At 52.1% G+C, this 24,065-nt stretch overlaps 1 protein-coding gene across 5 annotated transcripts in view; it reads right to left on the bottom strand.

The window, feature by feature from the left end:
* Nucleotides 1–342: 342 nt before the first annotated feature.
* Nucleotides 343–24,065, bottom strand: part of TNIP1 (TNFAIP3 interacting protein 1) — a 44,684-nt gene continuing 20,961 nt past the window's right edge. For 2 of the 5 annotated variants that reach the window (XM_014786165.2, XM_014786162.2), the window contains 13 exons: nt 22,255–22,446; nt 18,350–18,444; nt 16,101–16,221; nt 12,349–12,438; nt 10,652–10,717; nt 10,360–10,491; nt 8,576–8,704; nt 5,962–6,093; nt 4,768–4,893; nt 4,174–4,239; nt 3,643–3,834; nt 2,670–2,760; nt 343–1,141 (listed from right to left, as the gene is read on the bottom strand). In XM_014786165.2, the coding sequence (XP_014641651.2) occupies nt 1,107–1,141; nt 2,670–2,760; nt 3,643–3,834; nt 4,174–4,239; nt 4,768–4,893; nt 5,962–6,093; nt 8,576–8,704; nt 10,360–10,491; nt 10,652–10,717; nt 12,349–12,438; nt 16,101–16,221; nt 18,350–18,444; nt 22,255–22,446 (1,467 nt within the window). In that variant the 3' untranslated portion in view covers nt 343–1,106. The remainder of the gene's footprint in view (nt 1,142–2,669; nt 2,761–3,642; nt 3,835–4,173; nt 4,240–4,767; nt 4,894–5,961; nt 6,094–8,575; nt 8,705–10,359; nt 10,492–10,651; nt 10,718–12,348; nt 12,439–16,100; nt 16,222–18,349; nt 18,445–22,254; nt 22,447–24,065) is intronic. The other 3 variants (XM_087429535.1, XM_087429537.1, XM_014786164.2) reach the window with 3 other exon arrangements.

The raw sequence follows: 24,065 nt of genomic DNA, 5'->3' as shown, positions 1-24,065 counted from the left end.
CAATTCTCTAAGGCAGCTGGGGCCGAGATGGGGTGTTCCATTTGACAGGTGAGGAAACTGAGACCCACAGCAGGGCCAGGCCTTGCACAGTATCTCCTGACGAGTTGGGGCAGGACTGGAATTTAAACTCAGGTCGCCTGACTCTCAGCCCAGGCTCCTTCCAATGCCCCAGCCTCAGGGAGGCTCTGAGCAGGGCCCTAGGGGCCATCTGTCAAGAGTAATGGGAAACTCTGGGGGGCCGGGGGGAATGGGGCACAGAGGAAGCGGACTGGGAAAGCAGCCCTCTGAGTGACCAGGAGGGGAACATTAGCCAGGGCGTAAAAGAACACTAGTCACAGAATGTTGATCTTCAACTTGGATTTATGTCCAAGATTCGTGCAAACAGCTGCCCAAGGACAGACAGCCACCCCAGTCTGGGCCTCTGGCGCCACAACCCTCCAACTGTGGGGCTGAGGGCCTGGCAGCTTCAGGCTGGGCCCTTCAGCGGTTGTGGCTCGTATGGCATTCATCCCAGGCTGCAATGGCGCTGGCAAGGCTGTCGTGGGCGGAGGTGGTGGGCTCTGCAGCAGAATGTCCATCGTTCTCTTCTGCTCCCGGTGGCAAACCCGCTCTTCCCGCAGCAATTCAGAGGGGAAGGGATAGGTGTGGGGCAGGTCCTGCTACTACAGAGCTTAAAGCAAAAATTATAACACACACACACGAAATGGACGTGGTCCTCAGAGGCGCTGGAACCACTTCTGGGGAAGTTTTGAAAGGAAGGGGTCTCGGCTGCACCCCACTCTTGAGACTGACGTCCCCCGGCGGCTTCCACAAAGGATGGCAGATCAAAGCGGCATGAGGTCTCTCTCCACTCGGTGGTGGTGGCTGGGTAGTGAGCTTTTCCCCAGGCACTCCAAAGGAGGGGCCCAAATGGAAGCCTTCCGGGTGGAGCCTCCCCAGTCTGTAAACAGTTCAGGTCAGAGCCGGGGCACAGGCTGGCCGTCCATCTCAGCCTCCCGTCTGGCTGCAGCTCTGGCCACACAGAGCACGTAGCCTCTAGTTTTTCGGTAATCTGAGATCAGCTGGCTCTGCAAGACGAAGATGGAGCCAAGTGATGTAATCTGGTCTCACTGAGGCCTCTCGCGGTCATTTTTTGTGGACTCTAAATAAACAAAAATTTTGAGGGCTTAAAGATGATGTGGTATGGTAGGTTTCAAAGTCCTATGGAAACCAATACAGTAAGAGTGAAAATAAGAGCTGGAGTTACTGAGTGTTAGTGAGTCCCAGGCCCTGGGCTAAGTGCCTCAGGTACATTTGTCATCCAATTCTTGCCCAGCCCTATGAAGCAGGCAGACTGTTATCCCTCTGTGGAGGAGTGAGCTGGGGCACAGAGAGGTTTTAAAAATCTGGCCCAAAGTCCCAGATCCTGGAAGTCTTGGAGCCTAGTCAGTCTGGCTCCAGATCCCAGAAGTGGTGCAGTTCTGGGGGAGGGGACAGCCCTGGCCACTTGGCCACCCTCTGCCCCTCATCAAAGAAGCCTGTGACGGGCTCCACAGAACCTCTAGGGCTCTGCAGGGAACCATTAGGAAATGACTGAGCAGCCCAATCCTTCCTCCCAACCACTAAATCCTCCAAACCACACTCCCCCAAGTCGCCCTGGGGCCTCTGCTCGCACACATTCTGGAAGGGGCACTCTACCCTCATGCTGAGATGGGCTCAGCCTCCCCATCGCTCTTACCCACTAGCTGCGTTTCTGGCCCCAGAAGCCCACAGGCAAGGCAGTGCCTTCTGCCCCATGAGAGCCTTGCAGAAAGCAAAGGTAGTCACTAAGGGCCAGAGTCTTCTCGTAACCAGTGAACAGCCCCAGTCCCTTCAACAGGGGTCCCTGCTTATGGTGGACACCATGGCCAGAGGGAGCTTTTCAAAACGTAAAGCTAATCTGTCATGCCACTCTTTAAAATGTCTTTAAAAATGTCCAAGGACTGGACGTCATCCTGAAGTACCCTGCCATGGTCTGCAAGGCCCTACCTGCCCAGGAACCGCCCACCTCCTGACCTTGCCTTGCCTGTCTCTCCTTCCCCACCTTGTTCTCGGCTCCAGCCACACTGGCCTTCTCTAGATCCTCAAGTCAGCCACAATTCTTCCCTTCCTCCCACCATGGCCTTTGTATTTGTCATTTCTTTGCAAGAACATCCTCTACTCCTACCTCTTCACCTAGTGAATGCCACTCATTCTGAGGGTCTCGACTCAAATGTCATCGCCCTCCATCTAGGTCAGGTTCCTTGGTTATCTGCTCTCATAGAAACCTGCTCTTCTTCCTTCAAGGCACTGGAGTGCAATCATATGCCTGTTTGTGGGATTTCTTTTCATTCATTTCCGCCTCCCTCAGCGGACAGGAAGCTGCATGAGGACGGGGACCGTCACACCTGCTCCTGCTCTCTCTCGGCTTCCCCAGCACCAGCCCAGCGCCTGACATGCAGACCCTAAGTTATAATGAACGAATGAATGGTTTCAATCTCCTCACCCTGGAGTCACCATCCTTTTCCTCTCAACACTCTTTCGGAAGCTGGGCCTCTCCTCCACCAAGATCAGAAGGCAGCAACATCATCCCCAAACCAGGGCCATCTTGGCAGATAAGAAGTTATCTCCCCCAGGAGAAGATAAGAGCCAATCCTAGGGGTCCCACTCACCTGGTTCCGCAGGCCTGGCTGTGGGCGAGTCCATCACTTGGGAGCTCTGATTGTGTATCCCTCCACAGGGCGGCCGCCAGGTGTATTCTGGCTGCAACAAAACTGGGCTTAGTAATCAATAACCACATTTGAAAATGACAATAGCAGCCACTGTGCCAGAAGAGTGCTAAATACATACTAATCAAGTGTAACTGAATCCTCTCCCCAACAACCCAGATTGCCATCCCCATTTTACAGGTAAGGAAACTGAGGCTCAGAGGGGGTAAGTAACTTGTTGAAGGCCATTCAGCTAGGAAAGTGGCCAAGCTTCGATTTGAGTCCAGGTCTCCATAATCCCAGAGCCAACCTCTTAAGCCCCACACTATACTCCAGTGTTTAAAGAAGATGTGTGCAAGGAATGGTCATAGGGGGAGAGGCTGGAAGAGAGGCCCACAAGAGCTGCTGTCATGGTCCAGGTGAGAGCGGGGTGTCTGAGGAGGACTGTGGCAGAGGGACTGGAGAGGATAGACAGGCAACAGCAGCTCTTTGCAGAAAGAGTGATAAGCAAGGAAAAGGAAAGAAAGCAAAAAAAGAGAAGAGAAAGGAAAAGGAAAGGAAACTGAAATGGGAAAAGAGAAGGAAGAAGGAGGGGAGAGAATGCATGGCGAGGACCTGGTACCTGGTCATAGTGGGGCTATAAGAAAAAGTCAAACCCAAACTCTGACCCCCCGGCCTAGCTGGTTGGAGGGAGCCCTTCCTGCCCTGCTCTCTTCCTCAGCCTTTCTGTCTACACTGGTGACCCTCAGCAGCTTTGGGCTGCAGAGTCCTGCCCCTGGGATAGCAGGGCTGGGCTGGAAGTCCGCCGCACACTGCGATGCTGTTCAGGAAGGAGCCGAGGATGTAGTTTCTGCCCCCTCACTTGACCCTGCCCTCTGGAAAGTGTCCGGGGTGGCCTCTGTGAGTGTCCTGGAGTGAAGGATGAGCACAGACTCACCAGATGGAAGAGGCGTGAGTTGGGGAGTGGGGGCGGGTGCTCCATGGCCATGGGGGGTGGCGGGTAGCGGATCTGGGACCAGTCCTCAAAGCCGTGGTGTGGCATCCTGGCTGGTATGGGCGGGTAGGCGTAGGGGTAGGCCCCGCAGAGGTGCTCCGGGTGGGGCTCCACGTGGTAGCGTTCTGCCGAGGCCTGCAAGAAAGGCTGGTCTGGCTCTGGCCTGTGACAGGCTGCACCGGCTATCCCCAGTGACACCCATCTCATCTCCCATTCTCTATTTAGAATCTTAGTTCTCTGAAGGCTGGTACAGGGGCACAGGAGGTAGGCATGTAGGGACAGAATATCAACAGTGATGACAGCTAATGTGCCCTGAGCACTTACTCTGTACCAAGTGCCGTTCTAAGCGCCCTACCTGCATCACCTCATTTGTGAGATGGCCCCCTGAGCAAACACTGCCTCTCCCATCAGACTGCAGCTCCCTGAAGAAGGCAAGACAGGGTAAGTCCTGCTGCTTCTCCCAAACCTCCTCACCTTGGCTTTCCTCTTCTGCTGTTTGAGGGCTTCTTTCGCTTTTTCTTCATCTCTGAATGCTTTTAGCTGAGAGAAGGAGGGAGGGAGAGACGGCTGTTGGCTCAAGTGCTTCCTGGCCAGGCCTAAACCCAGGGCATAACCAGTCCCGAGGGTTGACTGGCTGATGCACACGGCTACCAGTCTGGGCTGTCCTGCCCGGCCCAGCCCCAGGGAAGGGCCCTGTGGGGCAGGCTGGGGGCTGCAGGTAAGGCCTGCTCATTGTGGGAGGTCTGAACACAGGTCAGGACGGTTCCCGTGAGCCTCACTGCTTCTGTGCTTCCATATTACCATCTTTTGGTTCCATTCTGTGAGACAGTGGGTGGCTCAGGACCAATTCCTAATTTGCTCTTTTAAGGCATCAAAACTAATTGTGGGAAATCAGAGCTAGAGGTCAGAGAGGGGAAGGGATTTGCTAAGGTACCAAGAAATTTGGTAGCAGAGCTGGCAGAACCAGTGAGTGTCCTGACATGCAGTCTTACCAGGGACCCTCCAACCCACGCCACCCCCACCATGCGGACAGGCCAACTGCCTCCTCACTGGCCCGGTTGACCTCACCTGCGCGTTTGACAGGGTGACCTGCGCCTGCAGTTTCTCCACCTTCTTCTTCAACTCTTCCTTCTCCTCATTCATACGCTCTCGATCGCTGCGCTCCCTCTGGAAGTCCTCCTCAAAGATCTTCACCTGGACGGGAGGGGCGGGTGAGGGAGGAGGGGCGGTTCTGAGCGGAGGCTTGGAACCCCGGGCCTGCCGCCGGGAGTCACAGACGTCAGAGCTGGTTTCGCCCCGTCTGGATAGTCACCGTGGGGAGGGGAATGGTGCACCTCAGCTCCCTACCCCCAGCTTCAAACAGAGGAGTTCTGGGTCCATCTATCTTACATTCTGGGCTTCAACATTCCTATTTGAACAAAGGATCTGTGGGGGAAAAAAGGTCAAAAGCCACCAGCCAGTCCAATCCTTTCATTCTGCTAAGGCCCACAGAGAGGCAGAGGCCACAGGCCCAGGGGGGGGTGGAGACTGGAGTTCAGGTCTCCCGGCTCCACAACAGAGGACCCACAAAACTCTCCCAAGGCTTCGGGGTGCCCTGGCAGGGAAGGGGCTGGCCCTGCCTCTGTGCCTGCTGTTTCACATCCCGACTGCAGATCAGTGAGACACTGTCCTGGTTTGAGATGATTTAGGAGGATGAAAAGCATGGCATCAAAGAGAAACACATGGGAGAGCCAAATTCCCTTTCACTCCTTCTGTGTCTCTCAAGGCAAAAACAAAAAAATCTGTTTTATGCTAGTATGTCTTTAACACCTTTCTAGTACTTGTTAATTTCCCTTAAATGAGGGGAAAGGGAACTCAAGTTCAGAGTTTTCATCAGGCAAGAGTATCTGGCTACAGTTTAGTAACATTGGGTTTTTTGGGGGGTTTTTTTGTTTTTTTTTATACTGTATTTATTGCTTTCTCTTTATGGCAAATAATAAACATGTTTTTCCATTAGCAGTTATTCAAAGTTTCCTTTTAAATACATTTACTGAAATTAATTTATTTAAAATTTATTTTTAAAATACTGGGCACTGATAGCCCAGCTGGGGCATAGAGATGGCTAAATCATAAAGGTGGCAGAGGAATGACCTAGTTAGGGATACACTGTTGGAAAGGATAAACCTATAACCAGACAGGGGTCCTGGCCAATGGCCAGAAAGTGGACCACTAATTACAGCTCCCACTGAGCACCTCCGACCTGGCCTCCCGCCCCAGCCTCACCTGCTGTTTCAGCAATTCGTTCTGCGTGACCAGCTCCTGTTTCCTTAGGAGGCCCCCAGCTCCTTCTGGGCTCCCAAATGCAGCTGATGGAGATGAAGGGGAGGCCTGGATGCTCAGCGCTTCCTCCAGGGCCTGGGAATAGGAAGAGAGGAGGCAGGCCTGTCAGCAGAAGCCCCTGGAAGTCAGGCCCCATTGAAGGGGTCATCCTCAGTGACCCCCTTCCTGATAATAATGATAATAATAACCACCACCGAGTACTGTTTAATAAATGCTACCCTATTTATTAACACTCAATACACATCATTTCACCGAAACTTCTTTATAGTCCTATGAAGAAAAGACTATGATCATCACCCCCATTTTACAGATGTGAAAACTGAGGTTTAGAGACCTCAAGTGATTTGTCCCAAGTCACAAAGCTAGTAAGTGGCAAACCAGGGACTCAAACCTAGCATGCATTCTTAACCAGTAGCCTAAACTGGGGTCCTCATGTAGAAGGGAGAATCTCCCCTTTCCTGAGCAGGTGTGGCTCAATTCTTAGCACCCAGACCCAGAAAGAATATTAAGTCCTTTGGAGTAAGCTTCAGTCTCCTCGACAACTGCCCTGCCCAGAGATTCTACAGCTTCTGTTGGATTCTTCAGTTTTAGCAACCCATTCCCACCAAGCCAATCCTTCCATCCTCAGCTCTTCCGTAGTTAGATCAAACTGGACTTGAATTTCCCTGAAAATGGGCTGAAACATCACCAAATAACATTTGGAAAAGAAAACAAAAACACCCTACCATTCTACCATGCTCACAAAATACTTGCCTTTGTGTAAACAGTGTGCTCACATCTTCCTAAAAGGTTTCCATTAACTGGTTTTCTCCTTCCACCCTGTTAACATGTTACTTGAGACGTTTGGAACACTCTCAAGACTGGCCACCCTGCATCACCGCCTGGACTTCAGCCCCCTGGACAGCAGGGCCTCTGCTCCCATGCGTCAGCGCTGCCCACAGGGCCTCCCCGGACCATGGGGAGATAAAGGAGACCTTTCTCAACTTGGTCCCTGGGCCTCCGCTTGGTCTCCTCGTCTCCCCCAGAAACATGAGGACACCACTAAGCCAAGAGTAAATTCAGGTTGCTGCAAGGGGAGGTTATGACTCCACTTCATCCTCCTACTCCATCCGCCCCATTTTTTTAGGTGAGAAGACTGAGGTCCAGGAACAGCGAGAGCCTTGCATCAGTCATCCACACCAGTGTCTCTGTCCCCGGCTATGCCACGGAAACCTGGAGGGCAGTGATCCTGCCTGGTCATCTCTACGACCAGTACCATGTACAATATTCTGCCTGGATTTACACCCTTCAACCCCCCAGCTTGGGACCGTCATTCTTTTCTCTGAGAATAGGTCCCAAGGGCCCCAGCCTTGGCATGATCAATGCTTATCCAACACCAAAACCAAACACTGGGCCAGTGAATACAGAAACAGGAGCAGAGTGAGGGCACAGAAGGGAAGACAGACAGACAGGATGGAGGAAAGGCTGAGTCACAGACTCCTCAGCTCCTCCAGGCCTCCGGGAAACGCTTCATTTCAAAGCTCCCTCGTGTCAGCTCGCTCCTTTAAACCCCGCCCTGGAAGGCAGGCAGGGCTAGACTGATTCCAGTCAGGGTTCAGACAGCAAAACTGAGGCCCAGAGAGGTTACAGCAGCTAAGCAGGGATGAGAACCAGCCCCCAGCCCCGCCCTGGCCCACTGCAGAGGGTTTCTGCTCCAGCCAGCCTCCACCCCAGGCACCCCGTCTCCCTGGACCCCACTTCTCAAGGGCGGGAGCCCTTGGGCCTGTGCTTACTCCCTTCAGCGAGTATTTCCTGAACACGTGCTTGGTGCCAGGCACTTGCCAGGCACTGGGGGTATAGCACTTGCCAGGCACTGGGGGTATATGCCCTGGTGAAGATGCACACCTCCCCCCACTGGAGGGGAAGACAGATCGTTCAATAAGTCATCACAAGAAAATGCGGGAAGGGTATAAAAGAAGTTGCTGGTGCTTTGGACGCATAGAAAAGGGTGACCTGAAGGAGACTCAGGGAAGGCCTCGCTGGGAAAGTGATGTTGAAGCTAAACCTCAATAGTGAGAGGAAACAGCACGTCCAAGGGCTGAGCAAGGGCTCCTCTCAGGCCTGGCCGCTCACCACGCGGGGAGGAAAAGGCAGAGGAGGCGGGAACCACGAGGCTGCAGTGAGGCCCTCAGAGCCAGCGGCTTGATCCAGGAGTCCCCATCCTGAGCTGAGGGTGGGGGGCACCGACGATGGGGTGGGCATTGCAGCTGGGCTCAGGGAAGCCCTGCCTGCCCCATGGACCAGGGCCAAGGTGCCCACCTTTTTTTTTTGAGGAAGACTGGCCCTGAGCTAACATCTGTTGCCAATCTTCCTCCTTTTTTCCTTTTTCTTTTCCTCTCCAAAGCCCCAGCAGATAATTGTACATCATAGTTGTATATCCTTTTAGTTACTCTATGTGGGTTGCCACCTCAGCATGGCTTGATGAGCAGTGCGAAGGTCTGTGCCAGCATCCCAACCGGAGAACCGTGGAGCATGCTAACTTAACCACTACACCACCGGGCCGGCCCCAGGCACCCACCTTGTTGAGCCGCTGGATCTCCTTTTCCTGATACTCCCGCTGCCGGGTGAGCGGGCTCAGCTGATCCTGCAGGAACTTGACCTTCTGGCGCAGCTCTTTGGCCTCTGCTGTCAGCTGCTCCTTGTCGGCCTGCAGGGAACACAGGGTTGGTGAGCAGGGAGCCCCTCCAGGAGGCTCAGACTCCCTGCACTGCCTGCCCCCCTCACTCAGCCATGCCTCCTCTCACTGTCACTCAGCAGGCCCTACAATGCTCACACGCAAGGCACCGTGCAGGGCACCTGGGCTGAGAGCACTAACGCCCATACCGTCCTGTCCTCCTGGAAGGTGGTCCAGTTGAGTGAAAGTCCCTGGGTTCTGACACCAGCTCCTCCATCAAGTCCTAGCCCCTTTATACGACAGGAAGGGAATATCCAGAGAGGGGAGGTGACTTCCCCAAGGCCACACAGTGAGCTGGGGCTAGAACCCAGGTCTCCTAATTCTGGTGCTCTCTCTCCTCTTGCAGGTCAAAGGAAGTGTTTAAAATAGGGGAGGGCAGCCAGATTGCCAAGGGTAGCCTTGCTCAGGACTTGTTCTGGACTCCCCACTTAAGAGGCTCCATGATGGCCTCTGTCGCCACGTATCTTCATCTGCAGGGCCACCCTTTGTCTCGAAATGTCCCGCCTCTGCCCCAGCTGATAGGGAGGAGCTGCTGGATTCCAGGGACTTGTCTCACCTACTGATGTGAGCCAGGGGAAGGGACCAAAGAGCCAGCGGGCTGGCTGCGAGTCACAGGTGTGACTGCACTCAAGAGAAAAGACCGGCGGTGTCCTTCCTAACACTTCAAGGTAAGGGGCAGCCACCGAGACAGGCTGACCACTCAGATAAGGCCCCTGGGTGTCACATGCTGACGGGAGGGAACTCTGAAATGCAACCTGTGTTGAAAATGTCCATTTTTAAGTTCGGCAAAAGTAGCCCATATCCAGTTCCCATTAAGGGGAAGATATTGCGACATAAATAAAACGTCCCGAGAGTCTGGGCGTCAAATGGCCTTTCCTCTTTAAGCTGCAACAGGCCACCAGCCTCGGCTGGAATCAGTCACACACATGACAGATCAGATGCTACTCTCCAGGGGATCTGTTCCTGGATCCCCCAGGCTGAAGTGGGTCCCCCTTTATGCCCTCTCCTTGATCCCTGTCACCTTCTGTGTAGCACCTCTACACACACTTCTGCTTATTTGCTTCTGTAGTTAGTTGTTTGGTGTCTCTTCTCCCTCACGGGTGGGACCGGACTGTTCACCGCTGAGTCTCTGCCCAGCATGGTGGCAAGTACATGATCTGCTGAACGATGACTAAAGAACGAATAAAGGAAGCTCTGTCTAATCTGTGAGCCCCTCCCGCACAAACAGCCATCACTACTGTAAACATTCAGCAGCACCCCCCCCATCAAGGGTAAACGAGCAGGCCTGCCCGTATCTCTTTTATATTCTGTGCTTCTCTGTACAGTTCCCTAGTCTAATAAGATTTTAATTGAACAAAAAGCTCTTCTGTATGAAAACAAGAAAAAATGAAAAGCAATAGCTAATCCAGTCTCCTCAATTTTCAGATGGGAAACAGACACAGGGAAGGAAAGTGCTTTTCCCTACAGCCACACGGCCCTTTAGCATGAGAGCCAGAGCTGGAAGCCCCAGGGCTCCCGACTCCCGCCCGCACGCCAGTGGTTTATTTACTCCACTGAGCTCCCGCCTAACGAGGAGGGGAGAGCAGGCCTCCCAAGCTGAACCTGCAGGGACCAGCAGCCACACTTGCCTCCTCCATTTCAATCTTGGACTTGGCCAGGAGGAGCTTGCGGTCAAAGTCGCGCTGCTTCTGCTCACGCTCAGCCTCCAGGTCAGTCACCTGCTTCTGCAGGTCCGCCAGCTTCTGGCGCAGCTCGGTGATCTGGGTTCAGAGGCAGAGAGAGAGAGTGCGTGAGGGCAGGGGTGAATGTCCACGGTGCAGAGCTGCTGGGAAGGAAGCCGCCAGCAGGAGACTGGGGATATCCTGAGAGCAGAGACAAGAACCAGGGTTCAGCCTTGCGCTCCCACAACCCCTACGTTACCTTCTGCTCGTACTGCTGCTTCATGGAGCGGAAATGCTGGTCCCACTGCTTGTTCACTTCGAGCAGCTGTGGGGAGAGACTGGGGTTAGCAGGAGATAAGCAGAGAAGGAACAAAGAGAGTCAACCCCATGCAGACCAGCTTCCCAGGGTGCGTGCAGTGTGTGTGAATGGGGGCTGCAGATACCACCTCAATCCCTCTTCTCAAAAACTCAATGTTCCTCAAAGCAATTCACCTTCACCAATTGCCATATCGTATCCTTGCCAGGAAAGCAAGACCAACACCAAGACACAGAAACAGTATACACTTGTGGCGTACAATTATGGAACACACATCTCTTTAGAGGGCAATTCGGGACTATGTACTAAAACTTCAAGTTTGCATTTTCTTGAAGCTGATAATTCCACTCTGAAAATGTAACCAAAAGAAATGCTTGCACAAGTGTGCAAATATATATGTATAGGACCGACCATCTTGGCAATGTCTGTATTACAAAACAATTTGTAATACAGTGGAGAACCTCAGCACAGGAGCCGGGTTAAGGGAATTGAGGTACAAACAGAAAATGGAGCACCGTGTAGCTATTAAGAAAATCAGGCCTCTAATGCATTGCCTTGTTTCTAAGATTACACTATTTGCCATACTCTTATTATAACAATCCTACATCATTAAATAAATAAAATAATCGGAAAGGGTAACCCAATTTCAGAAACATTAATATATGATAAAAAGTGCTCAGAATTGAAGGAATATAGTATATGTTTTATATATAAATGAATACCCTCAAAGATATGGTTACTTGTAAGGAAAAAAAGAAAATAGTAATCTGTAATGCAGCATGTATGATATAATTTTTTCTGCTTGTTTTTAAAAACAGATTATACATTAATAAGTACATAGAAAAAACTGAGGAATATGCAATGAACTGTTATCACCTGTGCTCATCTCTAGGAGATGAGACTCTCTATCTTTTTATAATGAGCATTACATTACTTTTGTAATCAGAAAAAATACCTTACAGCAAAACAAAAAGGAAACTACAATGAATATGCACGTAAACAAAAGACTAATGGAGGCCTGACTTTCACATGTGCTGGGGGACCAGGGAGGGCAGAAAGGCCCAGGGATCTGGAGAAGGATCTGAGTTGAGTGAAGAGGAGGGGCTAAGAGAACAGATGGGAACTGGCTTCCACCTCCGCTCTGGAAATTCTGGCCTGGGGGTGGGAGATGGAGGAACATGTATGAGACACAGGGAATGGCCTCAACTACTGGCCACTTTCAGCCAGTTAGAAGCAGTGCTAGAAGAAGGTGCCGGATGCTCTCCTCTCAGTCCCTCCCTGAACCAGCTGTGTGGGGACAGGTGAATCCCAGGCCCCCCATTCCTGATGCTGAAACTTGTCTACCTTATCACAACCTTTTTCCACCACCCCGGGTTTCCCATGGAGCTTTCCTAAACTACGCCCCACCAACAATTCCAGGCCGTACCCCAAATGCCACCTCCTCAGAGTGACCCCTGTGGGCAGGGGGACTGATCAAGAAACAAGAGCCCAGGAGAAGGCAGCAGGAGGTCTCCCATGGGCAGATGGCTCAGTGGTCACCATGGCAACTCACCAGGGGGGCAGGGAGGGCCTTTGTCTCACCGGTCCCAGTGGGGAAGAGGGGTCTTCCCTGACCACCACCGCCCTCTCCAGCCACCTACCTCAGTGCGCTGCTGCTCTAGCATCTTCACCTTCTTCTCAGCTGCACCCAAGGCCCCCATCTCTGGGGTCTTACTTGCTGTCACACTAGCCTGGGGAGAAACAGAGGGGCCTTCAGCAAAGCCTCAAATAACAATTCTCTCACCCACTCTGTGCTCCCCCAAGGCCCCTCAGCCCTGAGACCCAGCCCTCTGTCTCCCACCTCTCTACCCTCCCACCTACGAGGACACCACTACACACCCAGCCATGATTAAGCCCCCTTCAGGAAGTCCATCTAGATTATTATTCCCCCTCCCCGACCCACAGTGGCTGCCAGACCCTCCCCCCGCCACTCCCCTCCCCTCCCCATGGCCACTTCTTTCCCTGCTCAGGTTGTATCTCTAAGGCACTGCCCACTACCCTCCCCTCCCCACACACATCAGCCAAAAATCCTCTGACCTGAAAGGCAAGAGTTACATATTTTTAACATTTTATAAAATGTTTATTTAAAAAATGTTTTTATAAAGATACAGAAATAAAGATGTACATGTATGCGCGATTAGTACACAGACATGTATTTCCTAGCTCTGTCCTCTGAGAGCGCCCAGAGCAGTGAGACTCCAGGAGCAATGAGCACACCTAGCGCCCAGACCCTGGCTTCTAAAAGCCATTCTCCAACAAAAAGACACAGGGCTCCTCAGAGAAGTGGTCAGTTCCAGGGCTGGGGCAAGGAAAATATAAGGTGAGTTTGGAGCGTCTATGGTGCCAGGAAGTAAGGAAGTGCTCAATAATAAGAAGAGAAGAAGAAGGGCATAAATGGGCACAGGAGACAACTTGAAAGAGCTTCCTACGGCAAAAGCTGGAACAATCTGAACAAGAAAATAAATCATGATAGTACTGGATTACAACCCAAAGAATAAAATAAATATCCTTGAGTCTATAATGGCAGAAAGAAATAGTTGAAAAATAAATGGGGAAGAAGGGACAACTCTTCCTTACAGAAGAATTCTAGTTAGTGAATGTACAAGGAATGAGGGAAACACAAAATCACCACTAGAACTACGTAATAATGACTGCAGGTGGGTCCACCAATGCATACTAAAATTAGCGAGCAGAAGTTTAAGAAGAAACAGCACTTTTGCACAGTCTCAAATTTTCTCCTCAAAAATAAATATTTATTAATTACAAAGGGAAAATTAGTCACTTCATGTGGAGAAACCTGACATAATCCCCTTAACCAAGTGATCAAGGTTGACAGTAATAAGACGCTGACATCACGGGCCTGTGACATGATGCACTGAGCACAGCGCAATGTCACTGCTGTGGGGGTCTGGCCTAAATCCATAACCTCAATCTAATCATGAGAAAACATCAGATAAATCCAAATTGAGGGACATTCTACAAAGTAACTGGCCAGTATAACTCAAGACTTATCAAGCTCATGCAAGACGAGGAACGCCTGGGGACTGTCACAGACCAGAGGAGACTACAGAGACGGGACAACTGAATGCAGCGTGGGCTCCCGGATTCGAGCCTGGTGCAGATGAAGGACATGAGTGAAAACCTGGTGAAGCCTGAACACAGCCTGCGGTTGAGCTGACGGTGCTATTCACTTCCTGGGTTTCATCACCGAACCGTGGTTATGTGAGACGTTAAGCGGGTAGGAGATATGGGAACTCCCTGGACTATTTATGCAACTCTTGTGTAAGTCTAAAGTTATCTCAAAATAAAAAGTTTTAATTTTTTCTTCAAAAAATAGGAAGTGTTGAGTTGAAACAGCAGAACAAAGCTAGGAGTCCAGAATTTGAGCCCAGGCTCCATCTCCAAGGCCCTGCATGATGTAGGCCAAGACCCACACCCTCTCTGGGGCTCTGTAGAAGGAGATCAAACAGGATGGGCTCTGAAGGCCCATCTGATACCCAATCTCAGATACCCTGGGGGTCTGTCAGCATTTGTCCTGGGGTCACTGCCCACATTCTGTTTCCCTCCTTCTGGTCCCCGCCACACTCCCCTGTGGCTTGGGGTGGGGCCTAAGGGCAGAAATTGTGAGACTCAACTGCCCCCTACAGGCTAAGGTCTGTAAGCACACCACAAGAACCAGGGAGTGAGGGGAGCGGGCTGGGGGAGCCCTCCAGGGACCCCTGCCTCCTTTAAGAAAGGCAGGAGATAGGCTTGTGCCTAGAAGCCTGCTGCCTCCTGGAGGAAAGCTGTACTTAACATTTTGGGGGAAGGAGGAAGACGGGGTGCTGGGCTCCTGAGACGTGTACTCTTAACCTCCACAAAGAAGAGAGGAGTCAGCTGACTGGGCTGCTGGGCACCAAATCTGCCATTAAAAGCAATAGCTAATGTTCACGGTTTACCACGTGCCAGGTGCTAAACGTACTTCACAGGCATCACATTGTGAATCCTTCAATCACCCTTTCAGGTAGGAATTATTATCTCCATTTTACAGAGGAGGAAACTGAATCTAGACAATTTATGTAACTTGTCCAAGGTGGCAGCCTCCTCCAGGAGCTTCCTCCCTGGCAGGGCAGTAAGAGCATCTGGGCTTTCGTGCAGTCAAGTGAGATGAGTTGATATTAAAGGGCTTTAGAAAAGTGAAGAGGCCTGCCCACAGAATTCAGAGACCCCAGGGGAGATAAGGAAAGTCCACAGGTCACATCCACCAGAGGGCAGACAAGGCAGGCTCAGACTTGAGGGGTAAAAAGAAGAGAGGGGCTTCATGGGCTAGCATGCAGAAGGCCATTTATCAGCATGTGTCTCTGCCACACCATTCCAGGTGAGACAGGAATCTTGATTACGTGATGTCACATGACCTCTCCAAACCTCCTGCCATAGCTGTCTCATGGTTAATAGTCCCGGCCCTGCCCACCTTACGTGTAGAGAGAGGAGGTCCAAATAAGATAATGGGTTTGCAAGTCCTGGGCAAACTCTACATTGCCACATAGTAATAAGAAATTAAGCTATTAGGATAATTACTACTATTACATAGGTGTGGGGATTGTTAAAGATGCTGAGTCCTGCTGTGCACCCATTAAACCCCATTAAAGAAGAAAAATGCGTCAGTTAAAAAGCTGGGACTCAGCTCTGCAGCCAGGGGAAAGGCACAGGCCGGGCAAGGGAGGAAAGCCAGCTCCTGCTTGGAAGTGGATGTGAGAGGGGCTGGGAGCAGCGGTGGGAGGGGGCAAGAGGGCCAGCCCCGTGGCATGACCAGGCCAGGCCGACGTCGGCCGGTGCCCTCCTCTCTCCATGTCAGAGGCTCCAGGGTGCAATCACAGGAGCTTAGCAGAGTCCTCTGAGGGGCTTTCTCCACCTAACACCCTAATTCTGCCAGGAATACCTGAGATGCTAAACTGACTTTCGGGAGCCACCCTGTAAGAGAGACTTTGACAAACTGGAATGTGTTTAGGGAATGTGCCCACACTGAGCAAAGGACTGGACTCCACCTGCTATGAGCAACGGCCGAAGGAACTGGAGTTATTCAGCCTGGAGAAGAGAAGGCTTGTGGGGCCACGAAGCCACGGTCATGGCCTGCAGCCTGAGCGTGTGTCCCAGGGAATGAAATGCCCCGTGTGGCTGAAGGCGGAATAAAGACTGAGGAGTGGAAGCTCCAGAGAGGCAGATGTCAGGCCAAGCTAAGGAAAGGCATCTGACAACTAGAATCTTCTACCAGTGGAACTGGCTGCAGCAGGAGGTACTGAGCTCACTGCCACTGAAGGTGGCATCAGACGCTGGGGAATCGAGGATGCTGTGGAAGGAGTTTCTGACCACGTACCTGCTGCTGTCCGGCCACCCCCTTCTTGCCTGCGCCTTCCATCTTTGGCGAGCCTGGCCGCCCGGAGGCACTCTCTTTGCTGCTGCTCATCAACAACTTCTTGAGCTCCATGTTTTCCTCCCTGTGTTGGAGGTAAGCAGAGAGGTCACATTGCTGGCCCTGGGTTACGGAGGCTGGGGGCCTCTGACCTACCACTCACCTGAGTTGCAGCTGAGTCCTGGGAAGTAAGGCAAGACCCTAAAACCTGCCCTCGGGTAGAACCAAAAAGGATATCCTTAAGCCACTTTGCTGGCAATCCATGGGCTTACCTAGAAGTCTCTAGGAAAGAGACTCTAGAGCCCTAGAAGGGTTTCCCCAACTGTGGATGTCTGTATACATGAGGCCTTCAGGATGTATCCACACTGCACTAAACAGCCCTGGATCACACCCTGGCGAGAAAGCTACACCTTTTCCAATGATCTTCAAACTTCCTGTGTAGAGCATGGGGAAAGCCTCAGTGTGCTGCTAACAGGTCTTGAGCACCTCTCTAGTACTTACTAGCCTCCTTTGTTAACAGAGAAAGAGCAGGCTTCAGGCCCACATCCTTCAGTGGGCAATGGTAGTTAGCCAGAATTTATGAACATCCTTCCATTTTCATTGTATTTATTGTTGGAGTTATCTTCTATTTATTACACTAATGCTGTTTTCCATTTACTGTAGTGAAAGTTTTCTTTATAATAATTTTAAGTAAAAACATGATTCAAATTAAAGTAAACTCTTAAGTAAATAATAAGGTAGGTGATACAGGACATAATAAAAGTGGTGATGTGAGGGGCCGGCCCAGTGGCATAGTGGTTTAAGTTCACGCGTAGTGGTTTAAGTTTGCGCACTCCACTTCGGCAGCCCAGGGTTTGCAGGTTTGGATCCTGGGCAGGGACCTTTGCACCACTCATCAAGCCATGCTGCGCTGGCATCCCACATAAAAAATAGAGGAAGATGGGCACAGATGTTAGCTCAGGGCCAATCTTCCTCACACACACACACACACACACACACACACACACACACAAAAGTGGTGATGTGGATTCAGGTATGACTGGAACATGTCAAATATTTCTCTATGTTCTATTTGCAAGCTGAGTTCCCACGTAATAATAGAAAAACAGAAAGAAGGTGGCTTTCCCAAGGTCACAGAGCAGGGACTTGCACTACTGCCTTCTAATTAAGAGTCTTTCCTCCAGCCTGAGTTTTGGGATCCATGGATGGAGTCATTATGGCTACAAAACCCCAAAACTTTTGGCCATCCAAAAGTAAATAAATATATGCTGATTCAAAATGACACAGTGGCCCAGTAGTTACACATTTATATTCCCTCTCTTCCTGTTGAGTCTAATAAGGAACAGGAAGGGAGAAACGGAGTGGCAAGTCCTGGCTATAACAAAGACCTCTCTTCCACATACCTGAGCCCAGGTGGTACCCAGCAGATGATTCATCACCCAATTCTCCAGGACCACAGTGCAGGCAGGAATTACGGCCACTCTAGTGAATGGGGAGCAAGGAGGCCCAGGTTCTCACTGTGAGACCCGAAGCGAGTCTCTGCCTCTCTCAAGGCCTCAGTCTCCCTCTGCACAATGAGGGGATTGGCCCGCACGCTCTCAAAGGGCCCTTCCAGCTCTGAGAGTCTAAGAGTCAAGATCAGTGGTTCTCAAGTGTGATCCTGGGCCACCACATCATAATCACAGGGGCCTTTGGGAAAATGCAGATGCCTCTGCATTTCCTGGGTCTCGCCTCAGACCCACTGAATCAGAATCTCGGCAGAGGAAGGAGGGGTGGGAGTGTGAACTTGTAATGCCTTCGACCTCAGCGATCCTGCACAATTAAGTCCAAGACCCACTAGCCCAGATGAGGAACCTCGACTATTCTCAGGAAACAGAGCAGGAGGGTGACCAGCAGGGGGCAGCAAAGTCCTGAGCCCTCTCTCTAACACCAGTGAGCCGCTGTTAACAGGTCAACGGGGCAAGTTCCCAAGGAAGGAGTGCAGTTTGTACAGATCCCTTCTGAAGATCTGAAGGCACTAAGAACAGACACTCCCCAAGGTATTAAAAGGGCCAGAGAGGAAATACCAAGGTACCTACAGAGAAGGACCCAATGCAAGGCTCTGGGCACAGGCCTCAGAGCCCTCAGCCCTCATTCCAGAGATCAGCACCACACTCACCCCCGCCTCCTGCCCACCCCGACTCCCAACCCCTTCTCTGAGGAGCTGCACTCACCGCAGCCTCTCAGCAGCCTGGTCCCGCTGCTCCAGGCCCTTGTCCAGCTTGGCCTTCAGGGCCTCATTCTCCTTCCGAAGCTGCTCACACAGGGTCTGCAGGGCAGAGAGGTGCATGGGGACAAGGGAAGGGAAGGGGTGCACCCCAAATGCAGGCTGATGTTGGAGGACAGGGGAGGGGCCACAGCCATGCCACATCCCAATACTTTACCCCCTTTGCCCGGCCTCACCCAGTCCCTCTCAGGACGGCTGGGAGCCAAGCCACTAGGCCCACCCAGGCTCCTCTACGCCTCTTCTCCCTCAGGAGCCAGCCGTGAGGACGCCTGACCAAGAATCAGCCACAGGGCCTTCTGGTCCTCCAAGGCAGAGAGCTCCATCCCTCCTCCTCCTCCTCTGCTGTTCCACAGCCTAGAACGCTCTTCCCCACCAGCCTTCCCCTGACTCACTTCTACTCCTGCTTCAAGTCTTAGCCTAAATGTCACCTCCTCAGAGAAGTCCTCCCTGACTTCCACATTTCAGGTGAGTTAGGTCACCTCCATTATCCTTCTTCACGGCCCCCTGCTCTCACCCTTCTTGCTTGTAACAATTAGAACTAAAGAACTGTTTGTATCATTGTTCTTAATGTCCATCCCCCAGCCCCCTCACTCGTCTCTCATCCACTGCCAGACCCCCAGCCCCAGCTCAGGACCTAGCACAGGTCGACACTTAACTCCATTGAAGGAACCCACGACTGAATGACTAAATGGCCAAATGAATGAATGAACAAGTGAAGAAGTGAGTCCCAGGAGCCTACGAGCTCAGTCGATTTGGAGAGTATGCGAGGCTTCCCATCTTGTCAAATGGCAAGCTGGAAGCCAGGGCATCCTCAAGCTCTCACCAATTCCTCAGTGTGGCTCAGGCTTCCTCCACCTCGGAGACTCAGTTCCCTCCTCTACAGAATGGGGACAACTGTGCCTCCTCTACAGGGCTGCTGGGAGGACAAACAGGACCATGGAGGTGCCAGCGCCGTGTGAACTGCCAGTCACCTGACAACATGTGAGGACGTGTGTTGGAAGTGCTGCGAGGTGGGGGCATGCAGATGGACGGCCAGACTCAGGGCCTCACAGACGGGGAGGGGAGGGAGGTGCTGACTGGTAATGTGGAGGCACCGTGTCAGTACTGAGCTACTCAGTCTTTCAGCAAACACTTAGTGAGCACCCAGCACGTGCCACGTACGTGCTGGGTGCTCCTCCACTCACTGCCTCAGAGCCTCACAGCTTCCCCAAAGCTATGTAATTCGTCTCTATTTTAAAGGTAGGCTAATACAGGTGAAGTAATTTGCATGAGGTTGCACAGCTGTTAAGAATCACCACTGGGATTAAACTCCAACTGGCAGACCCTAAACCAGCGTCTCTTTCCCCTGTGATGAAAAAGCAGAGAAGGAGGCAGCAGCCTGTGAGCTGGGCTGGGGGCAGAGACAGTGGAATTCACCCGACATTCCACCCGCTCCCTTCCATTTCCATTTCCCAGGCTCGCTGTGATCATGTGACTAGTTCTGGCCAATGAAAGATGAGCATAGGTGACAAGTGTCACTCTGGGCTGGCCTATGCACAATTCTCTGGTCTCTTTTTTCCCTGTGGCTATTGTGGCCTCATATTCCAAAGGGCATGAGATGGTGGGGCCTCTAGGTAACTGCAGAGCAGAAACAAGCCCCCGCCACACAGAATATGAGGGAAAACTTTTATGTTATCCACGGAGATTTCAGAGTTGTTTGTTTCCACAGCAAGACCTAGCCCTTTCTGACTAACACAGGAGAAATGGGCAAGCTGAATGGAGGCAACAGCCTGGAACTGGAGGGTGGTCGGACAGGAAGGATCCGAGGCCGAGAAAACAGAACACTATTCTGACCGGTTCCAATGCTCAGCAGAGGCCGTGTGCCATACCTGGCCTCAGAAATGTCTGCTGGGTGAACCAAGAAACAAATCAGTGAATGCACGCGGAGGAACTGGATTAATCTGCCTCCACCCACAGGGTGGGTAAATACCCAGGATGCCATGGCCTCCAGAGAACAGAACGTCCTACTCCTGGCCACCACAAAAAGGCCAGGACGAGGCCTCATGTGCTGTCCACTCTTCCAGTCTAGAGGGCCGTTTCCTCAAGTCTCTGGGTCATGCCCTGGGCACAAAGCAGCTAACATACAGAAGTCGTCACAAAGGTCATCACCTTCCTTCAAAGGGGCTGACAGAGTCCACCTGTGACTTCACCTGTTCATTCATTTGTTCATTCCTTCACCAAATACGCATTAGGCACCTATTAAGTGCAGGCACTGGGATATGAGACACGTGTGCCCCTCTCGTGAGGCTCACATTCTAGCAAGGAGCACAAGGAAAACAAACACAAAGTAAATAAACCACCTCATAAAATAAAATTATTCTAAGCTGTGGTAACAGCTAAGAAGGAAACAAATAGGCACCTGATATAAAAAACAACAGCGGTTGGCAGGACCCCTTTTATGAGGCCGGGTATCAAATCCCATTTCAAAGCTGAAAAGCTGAGGCTTGACATGATCTTGCCCCATGCGATGCACCAGGTTCACCTCCCCAGAGCTCAGCTCTGCGCTGACATCTCCCTCAGCCCGGCCCCCCAGGCCCTCCCTGGAGGCTCTAGTCACTCCTCCAGCCTCGCCCCCCAACAGCCCCCTCACTTGGGGAGGGATGGGAGTCCTGTGCTCTCCCTGGTGTCCTCTGCTCCCACATCTCTCCTCACACCACGTCTCCAGCCTGGATGCCCCTCCTGCTCTTGTCAACCCAGGCCCTCCCCAAGGTCACACATGGTGGATTCCCCCTTCAACGGGGCACTTGAATGTTCGCTGACATGAATGAGCCCACAGACCAGTGACTGGCACAGAGGAGGGTCCGGGGGAAGGAAGGAGGCTTTGTTATCGCTGTCACTAAGGTGACAGGTGTTCAGGTGCTGAGCAGGTCCTCTCAGAGCCTCAGTTTCACTATCTGTGAAACCCCCAAGTCCTCAAGGCTAAGATCCCCTATCCAGGACAAATGACTGATCATCATAAGATCCTAACAGTGACCACTTTTCAAGCACTTACTATGTTCTAGACTGTACCAGGTGCTTCATTTAAAACTCATAGCAATCCCATGAGGGAGGCATTCTCAGCTCCAAGTTACTGACAGGGATAGTGAGGGACAGAGGATAACTGACTTTTCCAAGGTCACACAGCAATAAAGAGTCACTACTGAAACCCTACAAATAGCAGCTGGAAGATGAGAGGATGGCGCAAAAAGACCAGGCAGGGTTCCGCTCTGCCGACACAGAGCCACCAGGAGTCGGAATCATCTCGACGGCACTGACAACAAACTGGAACCAAGGACCATACGACTCCACGGCCTGGCCTAGGTAGGAAGGAAATGTGACCTCATTCCCATGGCCCAGAAACAGTTATGCAAGGAAGCCCCCCACATCAGGAGGCAGGCCGGGATGATGGTTAAGGGCATGGGCTTTGGAACATGACAGATTGAGGTTTGAATCCCAACTGCAACATCTACTAGCTGGGTGACCTTAGACGAAAAAAAAATCACTTCTCAAGGGCTGTGTCCCCATTTGTGAAGTGGGGATAATGAAGGTCCTACCTCAGGGGGCCGGTCTCTGCTCCCTCCCTTCCCCCTGCCTGGACATGAAAAACAGAGGCAGGGCTGCTGCCGCCTGCCCACCCCATATTTCCCAATTTCCTTCCTCTTCCTCGTCCCTTCCCACAACTTCCTTACCCAGCTCACTACCCTGAAGAAGCCCAAAGTCTGCCCCCAACATCACCCTTGGAAGTCCCCACGGGACCCCTGCGTTCCCAGGAAGAGCTGGAGGAAGCGGAGGGGAGCACCCCTGCCCATCCCAGTGCCCTCCCGCCGGCCTCACCTGCAGGATGGAGGTGCGCTGCTCGTTCTTGTGCACCTTGGAGGCCAGCCGGTTGAACTCGAGGGCCATGCGGCCCAGGTGGGTGAAGAGCTGGCCGTGGTCCGGCTCCTCGGCGCACACACTCAAGGTGGTTTCCAGGCGCTGCAGGTGCAGCATCAGGTTGGAGTCCTCGTGGGGCAGGGGGCCCAGCTCCTGGCGGGGGGAAGGGGACACAGACCGCTCTTCACCAGGGTCTGAGCAGACACGGCCAGCCATTCTCTCTTGGCTTCCCCATTCCTCATGACTCAGTTTCCCGCTGTGATCCCAGCTCAGCCCAGGGAAATTCTGCAGTTACGCAGGTTCCCTGTCTGGAGCTGACTCACAGGGCAGGACTGGACTCCCAGGCCACCAGCTGGCTCACCAGCAGTGGAGCCACCTTCCTCCCACACTCTGGGCCTCACTGAGTGCTGTGGGTAAATCACTTGTCCTCTGGGCCTCAGAACCCTCATCTACTTAACGTATACACACCCCTGCCCTCCCTCTACCTCACAGGGCTCTTATGAGGGGGAACTGACATGTGGAAGCAGTACACCCAGGAGAGGGTATCACTCCATACATGGCTTCTTCAGCTCAGGGAGTCTTGACCAGGGAGCCACTCAGAGACCAAAACTGTCTGACTTTTATGTCTGTGTGTGTGTCTTCTGGGGAATGGTCCAAGTGTTCACCAACTTCTCAGAGGACCCAAGACTCAAAACAGGCTAAGAATCACAGCTCTAGATAGTTCAAAGAATCCCAGTCTAGTACAGTATATAAGAAATGAAGCATACTGTGGGAGGAGAGTCTAATCTTGATAATCACTCAATCTCTCCCTCTCTTTCTCCATCTCTCCTCTGTCTAGAACACTTATCAAAGACAGCACCCTGGTTATGCCAACACTGTGCCCAAGGCCCACAGGGGCACCTCACAGCTAACTGCATCAAGCCCAGCTCCCCTACCAGGCATCTGAGCCTCACCTGCCCTTGCTTGAGCCCCACGCACCAGGCCCCGTGCCACCTTGGGCTTCATTCCCACAGTGTTCCCTCTGCTCATCCTTCCCAGCCCTGCCTACACTTCAGCTCCTCTAGCAGGCCTCCCCTAACATCTGTGGGAGTCACAGGATGTCAGAGCTATGGGGTGCCTCAGGCTTCAGGCTGGGAAACCAAGCTATGGGGAGAAGGAACTTGCCCAAAGTTGCCCATTGAGGCAGTGGCAGAGCCAGGACTGGAACTTAGGCTTTCTGACTCTCGATCCAGTGCTCTGCCACATTGACCTCCCACGTCTCTGAACTCTGCAGCAGTGGAAATGCCCCACAGCCACAACCTGGCCTTCAGTGAATGCCCATGTAATAGTGTTAGCACCTTATTCTAACAAGAGATAACACTGCTTCTTCAATTCTGCACTCATTCCCCCACTGCCTCTTTCCACAAAGGATCTGAGGTGGCGAATGCTGCTTTGTTTAAGGCTCATGAATTGCTTCATCCCTCTGATTTCTCCAACGGGCCTACGAGCTCCCAGAGGGCAGGGAGGCTGTCTTGTCTTTGCTTAACACAGAATAGGCACATGGTGGGGAAAAGGAGGAACATATTAACAAAATGAAGTTACTGGTCCAAGATCATAAAGTGAAAGACTTTCTGAGCAGGGGGGGTCTTGCCTCCTTGGCCAGCTTCTTAGAACCCTCAGGGACCAGACCAGGCGACAGAAGTTCCCAGGAGACAAAACCCAGACCGTTTCTAATACTCAGAGCCGCCTGGTGTGGTGATGAGCCCCTCATCACTGAAAGCTTGCTAGTGTAA

Source organism: Ceratotherium simum, chromosome 4 (genome assembly GCF_057802395.1).
Source record: "Ceratotherium simum simum isolate JZ-2026a chromosome 4, ASM5780239v1, whole genome shotgun sequence".
Classification (NCBI taxonomy): Eukaryota; Metazoa; Chordata; class Mammalia; order Perissodactyla; family Rhinocerotidae; genus Ceratotherium; species Ceratotherium simum.
Note: the sequence above shows the minus strand (reverse complement) of the source record. Positions and strands in the feature narration are given on the sequence as shown.